General features: G+C 34.6%; 2 protein-coding genes across 2 annotated transcripts; one reads left to right on the top strand and one right to left on the bottom strand.

Annotated features, from left to right (window-relative positions):
* Positions 1–819: 819 nt before the first annotated feature.
* LOC119237983 (olfactory receptor 4K14) lies at positions 820–1,758 on the bottom strand. Its single transcript, XM_037501790.1, has one exon. It carries the CDS (start codon positions 1,747–1,749, stop codon positions 820–822), a length of 930 nt encoding a protein of 309 aa, XP_037357687.1. The 5' UTR covers positions 1,750–1,758.
* Positions 1,759–18,834: 17,076 nt separating this feature from the next.
* Positions 18,835–19,773, top strand: LOC119238186 (olfactory receptor 4L1-like). The gene has a single exon (XM_037501894.1). The coding sequence runs from the start codon at positions 18,835–18,837 to the stop codon at positions 19,771–19,773; it is 939 nt and encodes a 312-aa protein (XP_037357791.1).
* Positions 19,774–21,050: the final 1,277 nt, after the last annotated feature.

The following is a 21,050-nucleotide window of genomic DNA, read 5'->3' as shown; positions in this document are numbered from 1 at the left end:
TGAAGTTTAACTTTTGTACAATTTTTTTAGGATCCAAAGACATTTAAAAACTCAGCAAAAGATCTGAAACTTGATATTCAAGTTTCTGATAGACGACTCACACACTTTCTGACAAAAGACTCCCCAGGGGACAGAATCAACTCAGTAGGATAGAATGTTTATTTAAAATCTACTGTGGGTGAAATTTAATTTATTTAATAATCCACTACATAGTAAATGGTAATACTATAGCTTATGCCTATACCATGAAATATTTAGCCATAAAATTCTTATTTCCTCATGTTAAAATTAACTGTTTCAATTGAATATCGTTATGCCTTTTGTAAATATAAAAGGTTAAATATAATACACATTCACAAGAAAAAGTACACTTTTAAAATCAATAGGACCTTGAAATAGTGTTATTTTCCTTCTCTCAGACTCTCAAAACCAGGACAAAGATTCACAAGTCAGTCTTTACTCTCAGCTTAGTTTCCTTGAATGACAAATGTTGTATGTCTTGAATGCCTATTGACAGTCCCTGCTGTGCTGAACTATGATTAGGAGATGAAAACCCAAAGTTCGATTAATTTTTTTTTTAGACAAAATAGACTAGTTAGAGAAATTAGGTTTGAAAAATTGCAGAGTTCATTCCAAAGTGTACGTGTAGGTTTGAGTGTATATGTATTGCTTTAAAAATAATTTGTTGAAATCAACATTTACTTCCCTGATACAGTATAACACAATACAAATTGCTTCAATTAATGACAGAATGAAATCTTTGAGCACATATAAACTATAGCTCCAGAGAAGTAGGAACATGTAGCTTCATGGACTTCATTAAAAAGTTTTATGACGGCTCCACAGTTTCTTCATAGCTGTTTTCATCTCCTTATTTCTCAATGTGTAAATAAGGGGATTCAAGAGTGGAGTGAAAATGGTGTAAAACACAGAGAGGAGCTTGTCCACAGAGAACCGATTAAAAGGCCACACATAAATGAAAATGCAAGGCCCAAAGAACAGAGTGACCACCATGATGTGTGCAGAGCAAGTAGAGAGTGCTTTGAAAACCGCACCAGAGGCACGCTGACGGACAGTGATGAGGATGGTAGTGTAGGAGGTCAGGAGAAGCAGAAAACAGCTCATGGAGAGCAACCCACTGTCTGAGATCATAAGTATACCCAAGACATAGGTGTCCATGCAGGCAAGCTTGATCACCAGAGGAAGGTCACAGAAGAAGCTGTCTACCTCATTGGGACCACAGTAAGGTAAATTCACAGTAAAGGCTACCTGACTGATGGAGTGCACAAATCCAATGGTCCATGATACCAGCACCAGCATGATGCAAGTCTGCCGGTTCATCATGGACATGTAATGCAAGGGTTTGCATATGGCCACATATCTGTCATAGGCCATGGAAACCAGAAGTACCATCTCTGCCCCACCAACAAAGTGCAAGAAAAAAATCTGAGCCATACACCCTCCAAATGAGATGAGCTTTCGGTCACTAAGAAAATCCCTGATCATCTTGGGAGTGGCAAATGAGGCCAGCCATATGTCCAGGAAAGACAGATTCCCCAGCAGGAAGTACATAGGGGAGGAGTTCAAAGAGGAGTTAAAAATGACAGTGACCACAATGGTGAGGTTGCCCAGCACAATGGCCACATAGATCACAGAGAAGAACATAAAGAGAACATTTTGGAGATGACGTGAAGTGCAGAGTCCTCGCAACACAAATTCTGACACCAAGGAATAATTTTGCAGGTCCATTACCTCAGGTTTCAGATTTATTCTGAATCTATATTGAGAAAAGAGATGGAAGTGAAAGTGCCTGTAAAGTACCAGGTGAAGAATGTGATCAACTAGTGTTATCTGAACATAATTTTTCATTTGTAGAAGATAATCTAAAATGTTCATACCAACAAGTGTACTTACCCTTTTCAAATGTCACTATTTCCTTAAGGGCAGTTGGACACTCTGAGACTCCAGCATGTGTGAAAGTTATAGGAACAACCCCAGTCTCTTTCTCTAGCTTTGTTCATAGGCAAATGTGAAATCAATCATATAAAAATTATGAAACAAAAGTCCTTAGGAGGACTAAGAACATACAAGATTTTCTGGGTGGTATTATTTTCTCTCCATCTGTGTCAGTGTTGTTGCTCTTGGTTAATTGTTTTTTTAAGAATCAGAACTAAGAATTAAAATTAAGGCTGAATTTAAAAAACTATCATCATGTAAAACGAAGACAATTGTACAGATGCTATCAAGCCTCTATTCCTCTTCTCTCTCCATTTATTCAAAGAAACACAAGACAAACTCTAGCAGAGACATTTTGGGGACACCTATGTATCTAAATCAAACATTTCTCTGTCTTGAAGCCAGGAGAAGTAAATTTCACTTCTTGATGGCAAAGTTAAATGGAGTAAGATTTCTTGAAGCTAAAACAAAGCATGTTCTGGGTGTAAACATGTTTGGGATGATGTATAAAAACATATAAAAACAGTAATTTGGGAGAAGTGACATCACAGTGGTATATGCAAGTCATAGAATAGCATCTTTTACAGTCTCAGATCATGCCTTTGAGGAAAATGTGATCTAAATAACAGCACAGTTACTTAAAGTCTCACTTTAAAATGTTATCTGTGCCACCTGGAAGCACAGCCTTTAACTGCAGGCTAAAGGATCCTCCCTCAGCCTTGCTCCTCATAAACAACGTAGATAAAACATTATTAGCAAATTTACAGCTAACACAAATATTACAGAATTCACATAAATATTTCAAAAATCTGGAGATAGGTCCAATTAAGCAAATTACATATATGTAGAAGAGAGAGAAAAGAATGTAGATCAGGAATATAGATTGGCATAGTATTAACATATTACTTTATAATGGTTGTGCTTCTTATGTGTTATAATTATGAGAATATATATCTACTTTCATAACTGAAAAGAAGGAAAAATTCTCAAAAAATCATGTTATAATTGTTATAATGCTTATAATTAAATGAATCATAGAGAAGATCATGTTCAGAATAATCATATCTTATTCTCAATTAATATTCAGTTCAAGATATTGTTTCCTAAGGAGCAACAGAGTTGGGATTTCTTCCACCTTAAGACTGCTTGGGATTTCTTTGTTTTTCAAACCCACTTTAGGAAAGGGGCGCAGGGCACTATGGACTGGTGGAGGACAATGGATGCTTTGGTGGTGGGTGTGATATGGCTTAACACACAAGAAGAGGTGGGAGCCTATTTTTTTATATTTGATTTTATATAATTATTACATAATTTTTCATCTTTGCACAATGTATGCATTTTCATTTTGGTTATATTCCCTATACAATTGCACCTCCCCCTTATTTTGACCCTAGTCCTTCCTCTCCCCTTCCCTTCCCTCCCCCCACCCGTAGTGTATCTCTGGTTTATAGTAGCTTGTTGATTTTGATTTTTACTTTGTATTAATTAGTCTTTTTCCTGGTCCCTTATTTAGGTTTTCTAAATTTCTGCTATGAGTGAGCCTATGTTTTTGAATCATGCACAGTATGTTAAACCAATGTTACCTTTATAAAATTATTTAATAAATAAAGTAAACACACTATATTAAGATGAAATCTACCTACCGTAAAATCCACCTATTTTAGTGAATTTACTGAGTGGTGCTACTGTCTTCATAATGTTTGCTTGGATCTTGACAATCTCAGTTCCTTTCAGGATGCCTCCTGGTAAGAGACATGCAACATTCTCCCTGTTTACTCATTTGCTCACTCACACACTTTACTCATTCAGACCATATATAACACCAACACAGTTTCTCACCTCTAAATCAATATAGAAACCAATCAATATAAAAGGAAATAGACAGATTAACTATAGTTTATACAATTCCCCCAATCTCACAATTTTTTTTATTACAGTTCTTGTCCTTTTTAGTCAATTGTGTTTGAGATAAAAAGTCAACGATCATATTTATTGTTTATAATAAAAATAACTATTTTTGAAAGGAACTTAGGTTGGCTTTAGATGAAAGAGATATTCTTTAAGGCATTTCAACAAAAACCAGACCATAAAACCTATTCAGTAAACACTGAGCGGCGTTGATTCCACAATCATACATGAGTGACTAACAAATTCAGCATTTGATTAAAATGTAGTTCTAAGCTTCCAGAAGCAGGGTGGAAGATAGAAGTCCCATTACTTTGTTATGAGTATCAACTACCTCAGTAAGGGAAATATTGTACAAACCCCTATAAAGGCATTGAACAAAATTCTTCATGAAATATTTCACAAAAGATATAGAACTATTCTTCACATGAGCTTTTATTATGTTGACCCTTTTCGAAATTGAAGAATGTAACTTAAAACGATAGTTTTGCAAGGTTTCTACAGGGCACTACAGTAACATATTCTTGATCTGAAATACTCTAATGCTGTGACCATCATAGAGTGAGAGAACTTAAACATCTATAGGAATTAATTAAATCTGTAGTAAGGCATTCAAATAGCACCTACCTCAACCAGGTTTTGTCAGGATAATAAGGACTCAAAACTCCATTTGTTCCTCCTGAATTTTTATAAATGAATTGTATTGAAAAGATTTTATTGTAATGCTTTTTTGGTCATACATGCCAACTTTCTTTAGATCAGAATAATAAATCAGATGCTAAATGGCTTTGTGGACACAATGCATTTAATCACAGCTCAGGAACTTCACAAGTTTAGTTAGATTATCCTGACAACCATCCTTGCGCACATATTACAGATTGTAAGAGTTGAAATTTTATTGGCATGTTCCTCTCTTTATGGGCATGAAAAATTTCACACATAAACCTAAAACAGTTGTGTTTTAGTGTTTTGTGAAGATTAGGGGAATTAAACCTAAAATTATCAAATGGAAATCTTGGGTAAAATAAAAACCTTTTAATTTGTTATTGAATCAAAGATGCTATAAAAGTAGATGTTGGTGATGGGTGCCCAACTCTGTGAATATGCTAAAAGCCACTGAATTGTGCACTTAAAAATGAGTGAACTTTATGGCATATAAATTATATTACAATAAATTTCTTTTTAAAATGGATGTTCAAAGAAATGGAATAAAATAGATTCAGAGTTCAAATTTCGAGAACTTTTTATGATTTGCAAATACTTTTTAAAGATTAACAAATTAAATTTGTTAATGAGGTTGATTTTTATCCTATAAATGCTCTTTAATAAGTGTAATGAAAATTTAATTTTAACTGACAAGTTTCTATACTGTCAGTTAATTTTAACTGACAAGTCATTTATTTAATTCAATGACTTATATACAAAATAATAAAATAGTCTTTAATTGGATTGTATCTTCAGGCACAAAGTCACTAAAAATATACATCAAAGGCTCTTTACTAACCTGGAATTAAGATGCTCACTGCTTACTCTGCAGGTTCCTCAGCATTCCAATCTACTATATTTGGATGCAACTTTTGAAAAGATATTTTTATTCCAAAGATGATCTGGTCATCTTTTTCTCCTGTTTCCTAAAAATGATACAGAAAAATAATCACTGTGAGACACTGGGAAACCACATTTGAATTTTTCTTGGAGTTCATATATAAATACGATATCTTCTCTTTCATCAAATTAAAAATCCCTTAAAGATGGGCATTTATGTCCAAGTACCATGGAGGCTAGGGAATAAAACATCTTAGATTGGAAGTTTGTGTTAATGAGTCATATTCATTTCCCCAAGTGACAAAGGATGAAAAACTTTAAAGATCTATCACATTATAAGCAGAACTACATTTTAATTCAAGGAGGGTAATATGTATTATTATCAAATTAATGGCATGTAAAATGTACATTTCCTTTAAAGAACCAAACTAACAAGCTGTATTCTAAAAAATATATTGAGAATCTGCCAAGCCTACACATTATTTTATCTGATATTGATTACTTATAACACTTTAGAGAAGTGTTATAGGAGCACAAGTTGATAGGTGTCAAAATATTTGCTTTCTCCAGATTCATCCTGTCATGTACAATGAAATCTGTAGGAATCTGGGTTACTTTGCAAATCATTTATAATTATTATCCCACTTTCTTCCCCAAATATTTAAAGTTAATGCCTTGCTTGGACACCAATGATAAATATCCTAGAATGTGCTGATGAGTGATATTACATTATAACTATTCATAAACACTGACATTTAATTCCATATAAGATGTATAAACATAACCAAAATTATAAGAATTTTATTGCCAAGACAACATCCCAGTGCAGTAAAATGTGTCAAATTCTGCCCTGACATTAGATAATTGTGTTTCACATAAAAGGAATCACAAAACATTTCTAAGTTTCTGTTTCTGTATTTAAAAGACACAGAGATAGCAATTGATAAAGAACAAAGAGTGGGCTGCAAGCATGAGCATTATTTGTTTCTGAAACGTAGCCATTATGTAGGTATAAATAAATCACTTAAAGCCAAGAATTGCAGAGCAGCTGTGGCAACTCTCAGAAGCAAATTCTTGATTTGGAGGAAGGGAGATATTTACTAAGTAGATGGTTGATTTGATAACGTGGAAGGGTTATCAGATAAGAGCAATATTTAAATTGGTGAGCCTTGTAAGTCAAGCAGATTTCTTTCCATATTGTGATTGGGCCTCAGATGAAGACCTGAATAGAATGAAAATTCCAGCCTTCCCAAGCAAGAAGCAATTCTCCAGTAGACTGACTTCAGACTTTATTTGAAATATTAACACATTGGAATACTATTCAGCAATCAAAAAAGATAAACTAATGCCATTCACAGCAACATCGATGGAGCTGGAAGGGATTATGCTCAGTAAAATAAGTCAGAAGGAAAAAGAAAAATGTCAGATGGTTTCACTTATAGGAGGAATAGGGGAACTAAACAAGGGATCAAGAAAAAAAATAACAATAAAAAACACAACAAAACAAAAATAAACAGACAATTATAAATCAGAGACATCTGCAGGGGAGGGAGGGGGATCAAAATGAGGGCGGGAAGAGCACAAGGGACTATGGTGATGGTGCACGGGTGAACTGGTGATGGAAATTCTATGGGGACTACACCTGATAAAAGAAAGCAAACACTGTAGAAAAAAAAAAAAAGAACAATGACATAAAATATATATAAATAAATAATTAAAAAACTATCAGCTCGCCTACAACTGACTCCAGTTTGCCACACTACACTGCAGATTTTGGACTTGCCAGCCACCATAATCACATGAGCCATTCCTTACAATCAAACTCCAAGCACTCTCTCGCTCTCCTTTGCTCCCTCTTTCCATCCCTCCATGACTAATACACTAAATATAAAGCCTGCAATGAAAGAATTCAGAAAATAAGGAGAAAATATTTTAAATCATTTAAAGTTAAAAATAAAGTTTGTATTTGAGAAAGCATCACAATAAAATCAAAATTCAACTACCAATTAGTTGGCTATATTTCTAGTCTTGTGATATCCAAAATCACTACACAGTGTTGTATAGGCTTTAACTGCTCTGGGCCAAAGGGTCTGGGGTGCGAGTAGGGGACATCCTGCAACAGACCATACATCCTGGCCAGGCCTGAGTCTGCCGAAATGGAAGCTCTTTTTTCCTAATCTATATACAGTTCCAGTGTGGCTACTGTAGGGCCTTATATCCTTAATGCCCCCCCCCCAAAAAAAAAAAAGTATTTGCAAATAAGTAAGTGAAAAAAAAAAAACTTCACTAAGAAAATGAGCAAAGAATATACCTATTTTTTTAAGTAAAAGAAATAATAGTCCAATAAACATTTAAAAGTTTATCCTCACGGGGCCTCCCCTGGTGGCACAGCGGTTGAGCACTGGGCTGTGAAGCTGCCCGCAGCCTCTGCAGCGCTGGTTCCATCCACAGCCGCAGGCAAGGGCCCCACATGGGGCGCAGACCTCTCCTGGCGCCCGCTGCTCCCCTCAGCAGTGTACTTCGTCAGACTGCCTGCTCTGCTCCCCGCTCTGGCTCTGGTGAATTCGCTCACCCTCCCACGCTTCTGACTGTACTCAGTGCTTGTATAAATAAATAAATAAATCTTTAAAAAAAATCTTAAAAAAAAAGTGTATCCTCATAAATGTGTGTGTGTGTGTGTGTGTGTGTGTATTAAAAAGCTAACAAGAAATGCTTTTAATCAGAAAAACATATCAAGTTCTTGGTCAGGTATGATAGACAATTCAATGATTAAAAATAGCAGTGCACATTTAAATAATAGCTGCTATATATTGGGTGTTTCTATCAGCCAGCACTATGTTAAGTTGATCCTTTCAATTAATCTTCACAGAAGTCTAACAGGAGAAACACAATAATTTCTAATTTACAAATGGGAAAACTGAAGCTTAAAGCACTAGGCACACAACATATTAGAAGTAGAACTGAAGTTCTAATGCAGGCATTTGGACTGTAGAATCTGTATGCTTAAACTGCAGAATGCTGCCTTCCTAACAGTAGTTACAATACATCTCTAACTTTTGATAGATCTTCATTTAAAATGTCAAATGTATAGTTAGGGATTAATATACAAGAATTATAAACAATTTAATTTTTCTACAGTAGTTAAAATCAATTAAAGTACATTTTGAGATAGTAGACAAAAGACATGAAAAATATTTCCACCAAACATTTCAATATATAAGGAAGGACTCATGGTGTTTTGTTATGCACACAAGAGAACACCAAATTATATATAGTATACATTCATGGGATGCATTGGTGAATGAGATCGATTGGAAAACACACAGACACATAAAGACAAACAAATGAGTAACTTATAATAAGTGTTAAGGAAAAAAAAATCAGTTGGGAATGCCTGAGATGGGGCTGCATTTTAAGTAGGATTTTAAGCTTAGGCCTCCCTGAGGTGACTTTTGATCAAAGACTTGAAAGAAGAGATGGGATCGGCCATGTGTATATCTGGAGAAAGTGAAATAGAGAGAGAACAGTCATTACAAGGGTGCTTAGGTGGATGCTGCCTCATAAGCTCAAATACTTCCTGCAGCTAAAGAGGAGTAAGATGGAAAGTAATTGGAGATGGGGACAGATAAGCAATTGTGGGGGGTGCACATGTCACACAGAGACTTATGAGACACTATCATCACAATGCTTTCTCTTCTGTGAAAAATGGGGAGCAATTAGTGAGTTTTGAGTAGAGGAGTGGTAATATTTGACCTGCTTTAATTTTTATTAATATAGTAATAATTAGAACTCAAAGTCCAGAATAACACAACTGAAGAGTGGGTTATTTTTGTGGTTTATCTTTATTAATTTATCTGTCATTTACATGTCTCAATTATTTTGGAGTGATATCTTTACTCTTTCATATTTGCACATTTCATCCATCTCTACCAAACCTCCCAGAGTGAAGTCTTATATCCTCCCTTCTCCTTATTCCTTTACTTCTCCCCTGTTCCCTCTGGTAACCAGTATAATTTTCAGAAAGTCTAAGAACTGTCTTTGCTGTGCTTTGCCAGCATGTTTTGTTTGTTTGTTCTTTTTTTTTTGGTTATATATATTCCACAAAAAGTGAAATCATCATTTCACTTTGTGACTTTATTTACTTAGCACAATCATCTCAAAATGTATCCATTTTGTCCCAAAAGGCACTATTTCATCTTTTTACTAGTTGCATATTATTACATTGAGCATGTATTCCACAATTTCTTTATCCATTAGTTTTTCAATGGGTACTTGGGTTGGTGCCATGACTTGGCAATTGTGAACAGAGCTGATATTGTTACAGGGCAGGGATAGGGGCACCCCAGAACCCTGCCTGCTCTAAATAGGTTCTGCCATCAACACAAAACATATGAGACTTTAATGAAAAGGAACTTTAATTCAATTAGGAAACAATACAAGAAAGGCAAAGAACATAGTTTCTAAATCAAGCACCCAAAGTTACCCGTACCTTCATGGGTAAAAGTCCAACCAAGCAGGATTGGCTCAGAGCAAGGCCCCAAAGCCTGCCACCAGTCTAAAGCATCTTCCAGTGGGGAACCGCAGAAAAGGATCAGAAACAAACAGACAAGTCTGGGAGGAAAACAGCAAAATCAAAATCAAGACAAAACTGCCATTGTCGCCTCCCCATGAGTCTAACCCACATCTGTGTCAAGCAGTCCACAACCAAAGGACAAGCACAGTTTCTTCACGTGTCTCTCGGTTCCATGTTCCTTCTCCAGGTCTCCTGGCTGTCCATTCTGCTTCCTTCCTTCCTCAGTCTCCTTTGTGGCTTCTTCTCTCCCTGCTCAGCTCCACCCTCCTTTTGGGTGGGGCAGTAAACCTGGAACCTTCCCCTTTCCTGGGGACCACCCTGTTACAATATGAACGTAGGTATACATAGTCTTTTCAGATTAGAGCTTTCATTTTTTTAAAAAAAATAACTAGCAGAGGCATTACTGGATGATATGGGAGCTGGGTACAGGCCAGAAGTGTGGGGGGTGAGAAGATTCACCAGAGACAGAGTGGGGAACAGAACAGGCAGAGTGACTGAAGTACACTGCTGTGGGGAGCAGTCGGCAAATCAGGAGAGGTCTGCTGCGCCATGTGGGTTGCTCCCTGGTGGGCCAGGGAATTGAACTCATGTTGCAGAAGCTGTGGACAGCTTTATAGGTTGCATCTTAACCCCTTGCAGCACCAGGGAGGCCCTATTTAGACTTTCTATGGGTAAAAATATGAAGTATTTACTGTTTTGTGTTTAACTTTCATCAGGCTACATTATTTATAAATTTCATTTTATTTGCTGTATGTAGCAATTTTCAAAACACAACACTTGAAAGCAGGTGTATCTTCAAGTTGAAGTGTTCTATAACACTGTTCATTGTCTTGAGTGTGTAAGAATAAATTAACCTTGAAATATTTGTCTGTAGATTCAGCCTCCCTGTCATCTATTATGTTTCAAACTCTTTCTGGATTTTAGGAAGGAGGTTATTAACAATTTTTTTTTAAAGTATTGGGGGAACATGTTAGAGGTAGGATAGAATTGTAAAGGGGTGTGTGGTTTCTCAAACAGCTTAAGTTTAAACCTCAGTCCTTTTACTTGCTAGTTCTAGGAACAGAGGTTACAAAATCCTTTTGCTTCGATTCCTTCATGCATAAAAGTGGAAATAAAACAGGATCTAACTCATAAAACTGACATACTCATGGACTTTAATAGACAGTTTTGTTATTAATTTAATTCTCATTGGAATCTACTAATTTTTCATTTTTTTTAAAACACATATTGAAGGGTGGTTTTGACTACTCTTTCTTTATTAGCCTCAAACAATTTTTAATTTTCTCTAGATACATCCTATCTCACCAGTTATGCTCAATGTAAAATCATTTGGGAGAACAATATTGAGCCAGGGGTTATAGTCTTATAAATTAAGGCTATAATGTGTATTATGCACTTGTAGTTATTCCCCAAAATTGAGAAGATCATTTTTACATTTATTTAGGTAATGTCTTAGATTTTAAAATCTATGGCAGATATTGATTTGAAATCATGAACAATGATGTTGACATCGCAGATCACTTCTTGTTATTACTTGACCTTGTCTTTTTACAGGAGTTCATTTTGTTTTTTTTTTTTTTTTAATGGACTTTTTTTTTTTTTAAGATTTATTTATTTACTTATACAAGCACTGGGGACAGTCAGATGTGCGGGAGGGTAAGAGAATTCACCAGAGCCCAGATCAGGGAGCAGAACAGGCAGAAGGACCGACGTACAATGCTGAGGGGAGCAGCGGGTGGCAGGAGAGGTCTGCCCGCCATGTGGGACCCTTGCCCGGCAGCCAGGGATCGAACCGGCACTGCAGAGGCTGCGGGCAGCTTTGCAGCCCAGTGAGCAACCGCTGCACCACTGGGGAGGCCCAGGTTCAGTTCTTAATGATGACTTAATGGATGTCAAAACTGTTAAATTCATTTGTGAAAAGGCTATTTTGGATAAAGGTGAGAGGGTAAACAGCTTGACTAACTTGAGGAGATCTAGAACTTGAGATTGCCTGTTGGGCAACTGGAATGTCTCCAGATTATACTCATTGTCTCAAATAATATATATTATATACAAATTATGGGTTACAGAGAATTTCAAAGATGTATTTCTAGTCATATGTGCATAACATATTCTAGACTAAAATTTTATTGGAAAAAAAATACTTTGAGGAGGATAGGAACCATGTCCCTGAGTATTTGGAACATCTATAAGAATGACCCACATCAAAAAGACCTGAACAACAAGTGTTTTCAAGTGTATAGAGAAAAAGAAAGACTGATACACTCTTGGAGGAAATGTAGACTCGCCCAGCACCTATAGAAAATAGTATAGAGGTTATTCAAAATATTGAAAAAAAAAACAACCACCATATGATCCAGCAATTCTACTTGGTATCTATGAAGAATGTAGATATCTATCTGAAGAATGTAGAAACACTAATTCAAAGGGATTTGTACTCTTACATTCATTGCAGACCTATTTACAATAGCCATATCATGAAAATAATCTAAGTGCCCTAAAAGATGAGTGAATTAGGGAGATGGTATGTGTGTGTTTGAGTGCGTGTCTATCCATTCATCATCTGATACATCCATCCATTCATCCATTCACCCATTCATCCATCCATGTACACCATGGATCACTCCTCAGCTAAAATAAATTATAAGCTCTTACATTCGTGACAACATGGATAGAACTGGAGAGCCTGGTGCTAAAACAAAATAAGTGAGGTGTTCCAGATGGTTTCATTTACATGTGGAATATGGTGAAAAAAACAATTGGTCAAAACCAAACCAATAACAAACCCTAACTATCTGATTGCAGAACTGAGGCTACTATAGCGGAAGTGAGAGAGGGTAAGAGCTAAATGGGTTGGGATCACAATGGCCTATGGTGGAAGATTATCAGTGCTTTGGTGGTGGGTGTAATGTGCTAACATACATCAGAAGGGTATAACCCTATACTTCTAAATCGTATACAATGTTGTAAACCAACACTATCTCAATTAAAGAAGTTAAAACAAATAAACTACATACAATGAAGAGTGTTAAAAAAGATCATTTAGCAGGGCCTCCCCTGGTGGCACAGTGGTTGAGCGCTGGGTTGTGAGGTTGCCTGCAGCCTCTGCAGCACCAGTTTGATCCCCGGCCACCAGCGAGGGTCCCACAAAAAAAAAAAAAAAAGATCATTTAGCAAACCAAGCATCTTTAATTTTTACTATGTGAAAACTAAAGGAACAAGAGCTTTTGTTAGGATACATAAGTCTAGGACAAAAGTCAATGTCTTTGGTGTATACATCATCCTGCTGATAAGAATGGTATATTCTCCTATTTGAAAAATTGTACTTTATCTCTACTATCAGAGTTTAAACATTTACTCCATAGCAGTCTCCATTAATTCAAATTGTTGGTATTGTTTTGTTTTAAATTTGTATGCCATAGGTAATAAATGTGCTTTTTAATTACAGTCTACTATCATTGCTATTGATTATTGGGTTTATAGGTATATATATTTAGATATGGAATATTTATATATATTATATAATATTTATATATATTTATATTTATATATTCAAATAATAAATACACTTGCATAAATAGATCTATGTGTATATATGCTATACAGATATGTAGATACATTTAAATATACTCTGTTTAGTTAAAACTAAATAATTATATATGCACACAAAATATTCATAGGTGTATGTTTTTAATAAATGTATGTTATATATACACATATGATTTTATTTCTGAACTTTGAAAAGAAGTTAAAAACATCAGTTCTGTCAATTAAAAAAATGATCTTTAAAAATGAAAAAAAATAGTCCAGAAGAAATCATGGAATCACAAGCTGTATTTCACTGCCCTGTCTCTTTATTATACTTAATCCTCAATGCTCCTAAATCATTATTTAACTCTCATGCCACCCATCACTAGTAAGTAAAGTTCTTGTAAGAATTTTATTTGAAAATGAGTCACATAAATAATAAAGCTGGAAATGACCATTTGTTTTCTGGAATCAGTACCAACAAAGTTTGCATAATCTAATTAATTTTACCAACAAATTTAAAAAAAAAACACATTCTAAATCTAACTGAAGAGAAAGAAGAATGCAAACCCTCAGCTCAACTCCTCTCCCATCTACCTAGTGGGTCAAATTTCATCTGTCATACTAAAACTATCTAAAAGACTACACCATCACAAAACACTTTTTTATGAGGCATTATACCCTCAACAGACATAATTCCCTTTAGAAAAACTTATATTTCCAGAACTTTGCAGCCCTGATTGGACACTACCTAATACCGGCACAAACTATATTAGGAAGTCCTCAGATTGCAGTTAATCTATTTCATGACCTGTTCTCTCTGATGGAACTCTGAATGCAGAAGTCTCCTGACCATCTAGATATTTTGTATCTGAAATTTTTAACTGCTTCTGAACTGGTGAGCAAAAGGCACATTTTATAATAATGTCAATGTATTCGTCAATTATATCTCATCCAAAATAGACATCATTTTTTGTTGTTCTATTAACTCTTTTTGCTTCTTTTGCTAAAACATTTCATAACAAATGAAAAAATTTTGTTTGATGACACTATCAAAATAAGGCTTCTTAAGATTATCATATTGCAGCAGTTGAAATTCTCCATTAGACATGATATCTAAATTTACATTGAATGTATTTCAAATATTTTCTCATTTTGTTGTGAACTTATAACTATTCTTTCTGGACTGTAAGAAAAGACATACAAAATAATGAGACTAATGCCCAAAAAAATATACCTGCATGAATTAAGTAAAATTTCTCAGAAATAAGATTTTAAAACAAGGCAACCTATATTCTGTATAGCAAATGGAAATGAAAGTGACATAAAGACAAATACCCATAAACTTTAAATCTTGAGAAACAATTACAAAACAATCAATAGAATTTGTTATCAGTTATGAAAAAGTAGTCTCAGGTTGGGAGAATGTGTCAGAGATCCTAAAGTAAATGTAGAGATCAGCAACTTAAATTCAGAGAAAATCAAAGCATCAGATAAAGCCCTTGAACCTGTAATCATTTATTTAAATATAAAAAGAATTTGAATCTTAAGAATATCTTGAGAATCTTGAGAAAAAATATTTTTTATACTTAAAAAACACAAAATATTTAAGAAATACAAAATATTTTTGTCGTGGCAAAACACAGGACACCAGAGTAGGGGAGTCTATTGTTCTGGTGGTCTGGGGAAAATTAAAGGTAACATTCAAACTTTAATACTTCTTTTCCCTGAAGTCCAAAGTATTTTACATGAGATACAAATGTATGAAACATCCAAATTCATGCTGAATAACAAGTCCTATGATATAAAGATGAAAAATTCTAAGCATCTATTATATGAAGTTGATCTCTAGGCATGTATGGTTTTCAAATTGTTGTCCAATGATTATCCAGTAAACCATAAAGGTTGCAAGTCTCATTTTTTGCTGCAGCTAATGGTCATAGTGAAGACTGAGGTACTATGAGGTAGAGTAGACTATAGTTTGCTGTGAGGAAGGGGCAGCAAGAATCATGGGCATAGTATCAATTCCACACCAAGAAAGCTCACTGATAAACTAGGTCATGCAAGAATTTTAACTCAGGGCAACAGACATTTGTAGTGAAATAAGAACTATAATACAGATAAATTACTAAGTTTGTTTATGTGGTAACAGTGAAACTTTTTCAATTATCTTATACTTTCTTTTTTAGTAGGTACTTGTCTATTAATTCTAATTGTATATCCAAAATTATAATATTTAAAGCTTGTGATGGTATGCAAGACTCAGCTGAAGGTAAGCTTTAAGTCTATGGTTAAATAACATTTAACTTTGGAGTCATGAATACCTAGGCTTGAATCCCAATCTGTATAAAAGTGTGGAAGTTAATAATAGGAATAATAACAGCAAGTAACATTTATTGTGTGGTACATGATACTAGATTATATGCTAAGTGCTTTTCTCACCATTTTTAATCAAAATACTCAATATTTTAAGGTCTGACATTTTTAATTACTAATTTTTAAGATATGGCATGATTACTCATAACAGTAACATGAAAAATAACGGACAACACAGATCTCTAAAGATTTCCAAACACTGTCTCATTCCTGGGACCCAATATTTGAGATGTTTTCTTTCTACTCTCCTGCTAAATCACATTTTATAAAGTCCCCTGTTGGCAAAAGATTCAAGGAACTGGTCTGTTACTCAGTTTCAGACAGCTGCCTCCCAGGAACATTTCAGTTCTTGGGGCAAGTTAGGCTAACATGCCACACTACCCCTTTTCAATGTGAGTTCCCTTTGAATCCTGGCTTTCCCTTCAATCTTGTATAGTCATCCCAATAGAACAAATACTAACTTTGAATCTTGGGAATAAATGTTACTTGATTCCTTCAGATTATTTGGGCATAATGGGTTATGGAGATATCTCACTAGAGATAAGCCACAAAGAAGTAAAATGTCCAATTATATCCCCTCCCTAAAGTGTGCCTACTCAAGCTAAGAGGGGACACATAACTGATTTTTTTCCTCTTAGAAAAGGAAATCTTCCCTAGGTTATTTGTAATCATGCCTATGCCATTAGAAAAAAATTGACTGATTATTTACATAATCTACTTAGCTTCAAATCACAGCTCTTTTCTGAACCCTTCTTAGATGTCCCGAGGTGAATTAAACTTTGCCTTCTCTGTCTGCATCCATAGTTAGTTTGAACACAGATCCTATTATAGCCTATCGTGAGTTAAGTGTTTGATTTATCCCATGCCAACAGTTGTTGTGTCCCTTGTGTCTAGGTTTGTTCATGGATTCCAACATAAAGTTTTAAGAAACTGAAAACTAACACTTTTTCATTCTACCATTTTTCATCTAACTTCTCTTTCTTTTTTCTCCCTCTTTGTCTTACCCAACTTTCAAGTGCCCCACAATCAATGGTAAATGTCTGAAGTATAATCTTCATATGAACATAAAAACACAAGAAAGGAACAAATTTCTACTTGCATTTTTCTGCAACTAATTTTTTCTCACTTAGCATTATATGATAATACACTGCTAGATCAGTAGAGGGAGTTCTGATTTTTTCTTTATAATAGTTGTATGAGGTCTCAAAATATGAATATAGCTAGCTGCACTCAACTATTTCCTTGTAGAGGAGCATGCACTCCCCTCCACTTATGACACATCAACCTTGGTAAAATGGCATTCATCAACATCTACTTTGATATGTTATAACTTTATTTCCATGGGATACATTACAAAAAGTAAATGTCTTTTTAAATTGAATGAATAGGATCATATTTCTTACAAAATAATTTTGTAATAAAATGAAAGCCCTTCAGTCACATCTCATCAGATCTGCTACCTTGTTTTTAATGTTTATCAGTTACATCAAAATTGATGTCATGTTGGGCCTCCCCTGGTGGTGCAGTGGTTGAGCGCTGGGTTGCAAGGCTGCCAGCAGCCTCTGCAGTACCAGTTCGATCCCTGGCCACCAGTAAGGGTCCCACAAAAAAAAAAAAAATTAATGTCATGTTGCTATTTTATTTTGCATTTTTTCTGACTTAATAAGATGACAAATTTCCCTTACAGATCTATATCTTATTAGAATTACTACTGAATGAAATGACTATTTTTTTTTTTAATTACCAAACTATTTTTTGGCTTCTGGTTACAGAAGAACTAAGGATATTTAGACTTTTTTTTTATAAATAATATATTTTATTTTTATATTCCCCATACAATTGCAACCCCCCATTCTGACCCCAATCCCTCCCCTCCTGCCCCCCACCCCAAAAAAGTGTCTCTGGTTCATAGTTTTTTGTTGATTTTGATTTTCACTTTCTTATAGTTATTCATTTTCAACATTATTATGTAAAATTTGATAGTTATCTTCAAAAAACAAGTAGGAGGAATTCTTTCTATAGTGTACTTTTTACCTTAAAAAAAGTGAATATTTTTCATGTTCTTAAATAGATGTTTCAAGCATCATTTCATTGTTACCATAATATTGCAGTCAAAATTTCCAATAATGTTTTCAGACAGAAAGCTCCAATGTAGGGATTTGTTGCTTCAAATATTTATATATACAATAATGTTACCATAATGATTTTATAGCACAAACTTAACCATTGCTTTATGATAACTTCTGAGAAGAGGAACATTAGTCACAAAGGTTCTGCACATTGTAAAATTTTGAAATACTGGAGTAAAAAAAATAAAAAATACTCCTAGCTAATAAAGGAGGCAAAAGAGTTATCATTGAGAAACTTTAGACAACAATTTGTATGTATTATTTATATCTGATTAACTAAAATTTAAAATCAAACTAGTGAATAAGCAATAAACTCTGAAATGGGGATGGAATAACAGCTCCATAAAGAATAGTAATGGGTCCCTCAATAACAAGCCTAGTACACACAGCGATGTGCTGATAGAAATAAATCAGGTGAAACAGACAAACATCAATTGATTTCCCTCATTGTGGTATACAGTGAAAACAAACAAATGAATTAAATGGAACAAAAATAGACTTAACAATTTAGACTTTTAGACTCTAAGACTAATTAATGGTTACCAGAAGGGAAGGGGCCTGGGGTTGGATAAATGGGATACACTGTGTGGTAGAAGACGGAATTGAACTCTTGTGGTGAACATAATGTTGATTTTAATTCATGCACAGCTGAAACTTCTGTAATGTTATGATACAATGTTATTTCAATTTTCAAAAGAGTCTATGCTCTCATATAACTGTTATTCAATAAAATATAAATAGGAAAATAGTGGTGCTAATTATGGTTTTTTTTAAATTCTCTTTGTATATAAAGAACTTCTGGAACCTTACTGAGTTGGGTAAATGGATCTTAAAAACGGATCTGTAGTGACTGAATTTATTTTACTAGGATTTTCTGCACAATGGGAACTTCAGATTTTCTTCTTTGTGGCATTCTCCTTGATCTACAGTGCTACTGTATTTGGGAACATTCTCATTATGGTCACAGTGACATTTAGTTCCACCCTACACTCTCCCATGTACTTCCTCCTTGGAAACCTCTCTTTCTTAGACATGTGTCTCTCTTCTGTAACCACACCCAAGATTATTACAGACTTGCTTATTGCACACAAGACCATCTCCCTGTGGGGCTGCATGGCCCAGATATTCTTTATGCATCTCTTTGGGGGTGCGGAGATGCCTCTTTTGGTAGCCATGGCCTTTGACAGATATGTAGCCATATGTAAGCCCTTGCACTACAAGTCGATCATGAGCAATAAGTTGCTGAATGGATTTGTGATCATTTCATGGATAATTGGTTTTATACACACCATGAGTCAGATGGTATTAACAGTGAATTTACCTTTCTGTGACAACAATGTCATGGACAATGTATTTTGTGACCTTCCTATTGTGATTAAGCTTGCTTGTACTGAAACATATACCCTGGAATTATTTGTCATTGCTGACAGTGGGCTGCTCTCATTTATCTGTTTCATCATTCTTCTTATCTCCTACATTGTCATCCTGGTCACCGTGCGACGAAGGTCATCTGGAGCACTCGCCAAAGCTCTGTCCACACTGTCTGCTCACATCACTGTGGTCACTCTGTACTTTGGACCTTGTATCTTTATCTATGCCTGGCCATTCAACAGTTTTTCAGGTGATAAATACCTTTCTGCATTTTACACTGCTATCACACCCTTACTGAATCCTATTATTTATACCCTGAGAAATAAGAAAATGCAAGGGGCCATGAGACAATTATGGTTCCGAAATCTTAGCTGCAAGCAAAATTTCTAGATTTCTAATCAACATAACTTTCAAATATTATGCTAACAGGATTGTCATAGATTATATACAACACATAGTTATACTTTTTTGATGTTAGAATCATAATCTGTGCATAAAAATTAATAAAATATTTTATATTCATATCACAGTGACCTGCTGTCCAATACACATAGATCATTATGTGATTTACCATAGTTTTTCTCTATATATCTTTTAGTGAGGAAATAAACATGAAAAAATATGTGGTGAATATTATTAGAGATGATTTAATAGATATGAATTATTAAATGACATACAAAAACTTACACTATCTTTCAATGAGATACTACAAACAAATCATTAAAGAAATAATGTTAGCAACAATGGAAAATATGATTGAACCTCTTGAATAAATGAGAAAAATTAAACATAAGTAATTTAGATTCAGTAGTATGGTGAATATAAGATGCCAGAGTGAGTTTAAGACACCAGAGGTGACAAAGCAAGGGAAGGGCAGTTGCAGTAGAAGTACAAAGTCTCAATAAAACTTAAGAACTATAAAGAGCCTTGAAACCAAATGCTTTAAGAGATATCATACATTTGCATAGACAAATAAAAGTCCTGATTTTATACAACATACCATGTAACTTTTTCTTTCCAAATGCCACATAAAACTAAAGCTAAATTTACCTGTGGTAGACTTGTAATCTTTATTGTGGTTAAAAGCTAAATATCTAAGTCTGACTTGTTTGTGAGTATTGAGGATGGGGGCAGTGTGTAATAAATTGAGAATCCCACACTTGAAATATTACAATTTGAGAACATTCTTTCCAATGTCCTTGCCCAGTTTAGATTTCTTTATTTTATTCTGTTATGGCATGCTGCAATTTTCATCCTTTGTATAAATTATGAAAACTATGTAAATACAGGTTAATGTCAACTTTATCTCCAATAGCTAGCACACATATATCACACAGAAGTTCATTGATGCCTACTGAATGACTCAAAAAAGATTAAATAGCTATTTTATGAGAATATTATTCAGCTTGACCTACAACTAAGGAACACATTCACCTCTATTGTGAGTTACTATCTGTCAAAAATATTAGAGTATATAAGGGCATATGCTGATATGCTTCAATATTTCAGTAATTTAATTATATGAATTAAAATTCTATAGTTAAATCAGATGAGAATGGACCACACGGAAAAGTTAAAGGAAATGGAAGAAATCAAATTCAAAATATTTGCTATGATAAATCATATTCAACCTTATACCTACACAATGAACAAGTCTCAGTTTTACA

Source organism: Talpa occidentalis, unplaced genomic scaffold (assembly GCF_014898055.3).
Source record: "Talpa occidentalis isolate TD23 unplaced genomic scaffold, MPIMG_talOcc4v2.1 talOcc4.11, whole genome shotgun sequence".
Taxonomy (NCBI): Eukaryota; Metazoa; Chordata; class Mammalia; order Eulipotyphla; family Talpidae; genus Talpa; species Talpa occidentalis.
The sequence above is the reverse complement of the archived record's forward strand: the minus strand, read 5'-3'. Positions and strand labels throughout refer to the sequence as shown.